Source organism: Penaeus monodon, chromosome 16 (genome assembly GCF_015228065.2).
Source record: "Penaeus monodon isolate SGIC_2016 chromosome 16, NSTDA_Pmon_1, whole genome shotgun sequence".
Classification (NCBI taxonomy): Eukaryota; Metazoa; Arthropoda; class Malacostraca; order Decapoda; family Penaeidae; genus Penaeus; species Penaeus monodon.
The window spans coordinates 17,455,329-17,457,828 of record NC_051401.1 but is presented as its reverse complement, the minus strand read 5'-3'; the positions used below and the strand labels follow the sequence as shown (position 1 = coordinate 17,457,828).

The following is a 2,500-nucleotide window of genomic DNA, read 5'->3' as shown; positions in this document are numbered from 1 at the left end:
AATTTTCCTGTCTTAGTGTGGCCATTATGTAAATATATATATATATATAAGACAGATAGTCTCATGATATCTATATAAATCTCTCTCTCTCTCTCTCTCTCTCTCTCTCTCTCTCTCTCTCTCTCTCTCTCTCTCTCTCTCTCTCTCTCTCTCTCTCTCTCTCTCTCTCTCTCTCTTTCTCTCTCTCTCTTTCTCTCTCTCTTTCTCTCTCTCTTCTCTCTTTCTCTCTCTCTCTCTCTCTCTCTCTCTCTTGCTCTTGTTCTCTCTCTTTAACATTTGTAACAGTTCCTTGACTTGCTCTCAAGAGAAGTTTAAAAGATATGAAAGGAACTTAATTTAATATAAGCTTTATGTAACATCACTTGATCAGTAAACCAAATACTTTGATTCCAGTGCACACTATGTCTCGACGTCGCCCTGGAACAGCAGGCTCAGTGCGATCTACATCTGCAATCAACCCTCTAAGAGTCCGTCCTGGTAGTCGACCAGGTTCTGCTCGGGAGTGGTTTGAAGCATATAACCAACGGCGAAATGAGGAAGCATGGCGTCTTGAGGAATGGATGAACACTGTCAATAGTCTGAAGAAAAAGGAATGGCAGGCACAGTACTACACTGCTATTGCTCAGCCAAAGCACAAAAGGTAGGTTTTTTAGCTTTGTTTATTATGGGCTAATATTATGGGTTATCAAAGCCTCTTTGATTTCTAAAGTTCAAATTATGTATGTGTCATGAATTAGTCTCGGAAAAGAGAAAAATTCTTAGGGTATTATTTACTCTTAAATACCATTCCAGTGTTGATGAAGAAGAGCTTCGTAAGAAGGAGGAGAAGGAGCGCAAACTGGCTGATAGACGGGCCAGACTCACTCGTCTGTTTCAAGAAGATGAGAGAAGATATCAGGATGAGAGGGAGCAGAAATACAGAGAATCAAGACACAGAACAGTTCACCATCATATTGTCTATCCTGAGGTACTGTATGGAATGGCTAAGTGTATGAGACTTGAAAGGCATAGGGAATTTATCTAGTTTTCTTTTCTGTTTGTTCAAAGGCAAATCAGGAACCATGCTATGATACACAGTCATGTGTTTGTGTATGGTAGTTTGTGCTGTATATGGATTTTGGGATTTTAGAACTATGACTTTCCTCATAGGTGGAGATGCTGAAGTGTCGTCTAGATGACCTAAAGAAGAAGAACCTTGAAGAGAGACAGAAAATGACAGAATCTCTTTCGTATGAAGTCTGGAGACGAAACAACCCACAAGTTAGACAAGTAAGTGATATAGATATTTGTATGGCTGGATACAGAATTATGCATTAAGCAAGTGAAAGTTTAGGGATTCATGAACCTGATAGGCCTGTATTTTTTTTACTGAAAGTGTTGTAATAGTTTACATTTCATTTTTAGCTTCTTTACCCTGTGGTTATATGACAAGTTATTTTTGGTAAGATGTGTGGTTGTAATTTTCTCTTATATCTTACAAAAAGGTCTCCATTTTAGGGTAATCCATTTTGTAGACAGATAAATATGAACTAGAAATATCTCACTCCCAGAGTAATCAGTATTACCACTTTTTCTACTTCTGTCAGCAAAAAATCTATTTTATCACAAAAATAGAGACAAAATGCTCATGATCTGAGATGACCCCACACAGATGGAGTCCGACCGATTCAATCACTTTGTGCAAGAGGCTTGGGTTGACCAGAGGCAGTGGAAGGAGGATGAGAGGCGGAGAAAAGCAGAGGAAGATAGAAGAGCGGACATCGAAGCAGCTGAGAGGCAGCGGAAATTGGAAGAAGAGGAAAAGAAAGCAGAAGCAGAGAAATTGAAGAAGCAGGGAGAGTGGAAGGTCCAGCTTGAAGCCCAGATTACAGAAATTAAGTACGAAAGGCAGCTTTGATTTTCTGTTTGTCTGTTTACTTGTTCTTATTATGGTTGTTATAGTTGTTCTTGTAATTTCTATTATGAATATTCTGGTATGCAGCTATATACTATTTCTTATAATTTTTCTTTTAATTCTTCTTAGAATTATGATATTAGTGATTTGATATTAATGATAGTAATGATAATAATAAGAATAAGAATGGTAATAATAATAAGAAGAATGATAATAATAATAGTAATTCTTCTTATAATAATGATATTAATAATGTAATATTAATTAAGATAATAATAATGATAATGATGATAATGATCATAACACTAATAATAGTGATAATGATGATAATGATCATAACACTAATAATAATGATAATAATATAAATGATAATGATAATAATGAAGATGATAATAATAATAATGATAATAAATAACAATAATGATAATGATTGTGAAGATAACAATAAAATTTGTGATGATACTACTACTGTACTAATAGTTAATCACTTATTATCATTGTCATCACCATCATCTTTTTTGTTATTACTGTTGTTATATTGTGATTATTATTATTATTTTATTATTACTATTACTATAACTGTGGCTATTGTTATTTTTTTCTTTA

At 34.5% G+C, this 2,500-nt stretch overlaps 1 protein-coding gene across 1 annotated transcript in view; it reads left to right on the top strand.

The window, feature by feature from the left end:
- Positions 1-2,500, top strand: part of LOC119582600 (trichoplein keratin filament-binding protein-like) — a 9,470-nt gene that overhangs the window by 1,663 nt on the left and 5,307 nt on the right. Inside the window, exons 2-5 of the mRNA XM_037930972.1 lie at positions 394-640; positions 793-967; positions 1,150-1,269; positions 1,652-1,878. Of these exons, the coding sequence (XP_037786900.1) occupies positions 402-640; positions 793-967; positions 1,150-1,269; positions 1,652-1,878 (761 nt within the window). The 5' untranslated portion in view covers positions 394-401. The remainder of the gene's footprint in view (positions 1-393; positions 641-792; positions 968-1,149; positions 1,270-1,651; positions 1,879-2,500) is intronic.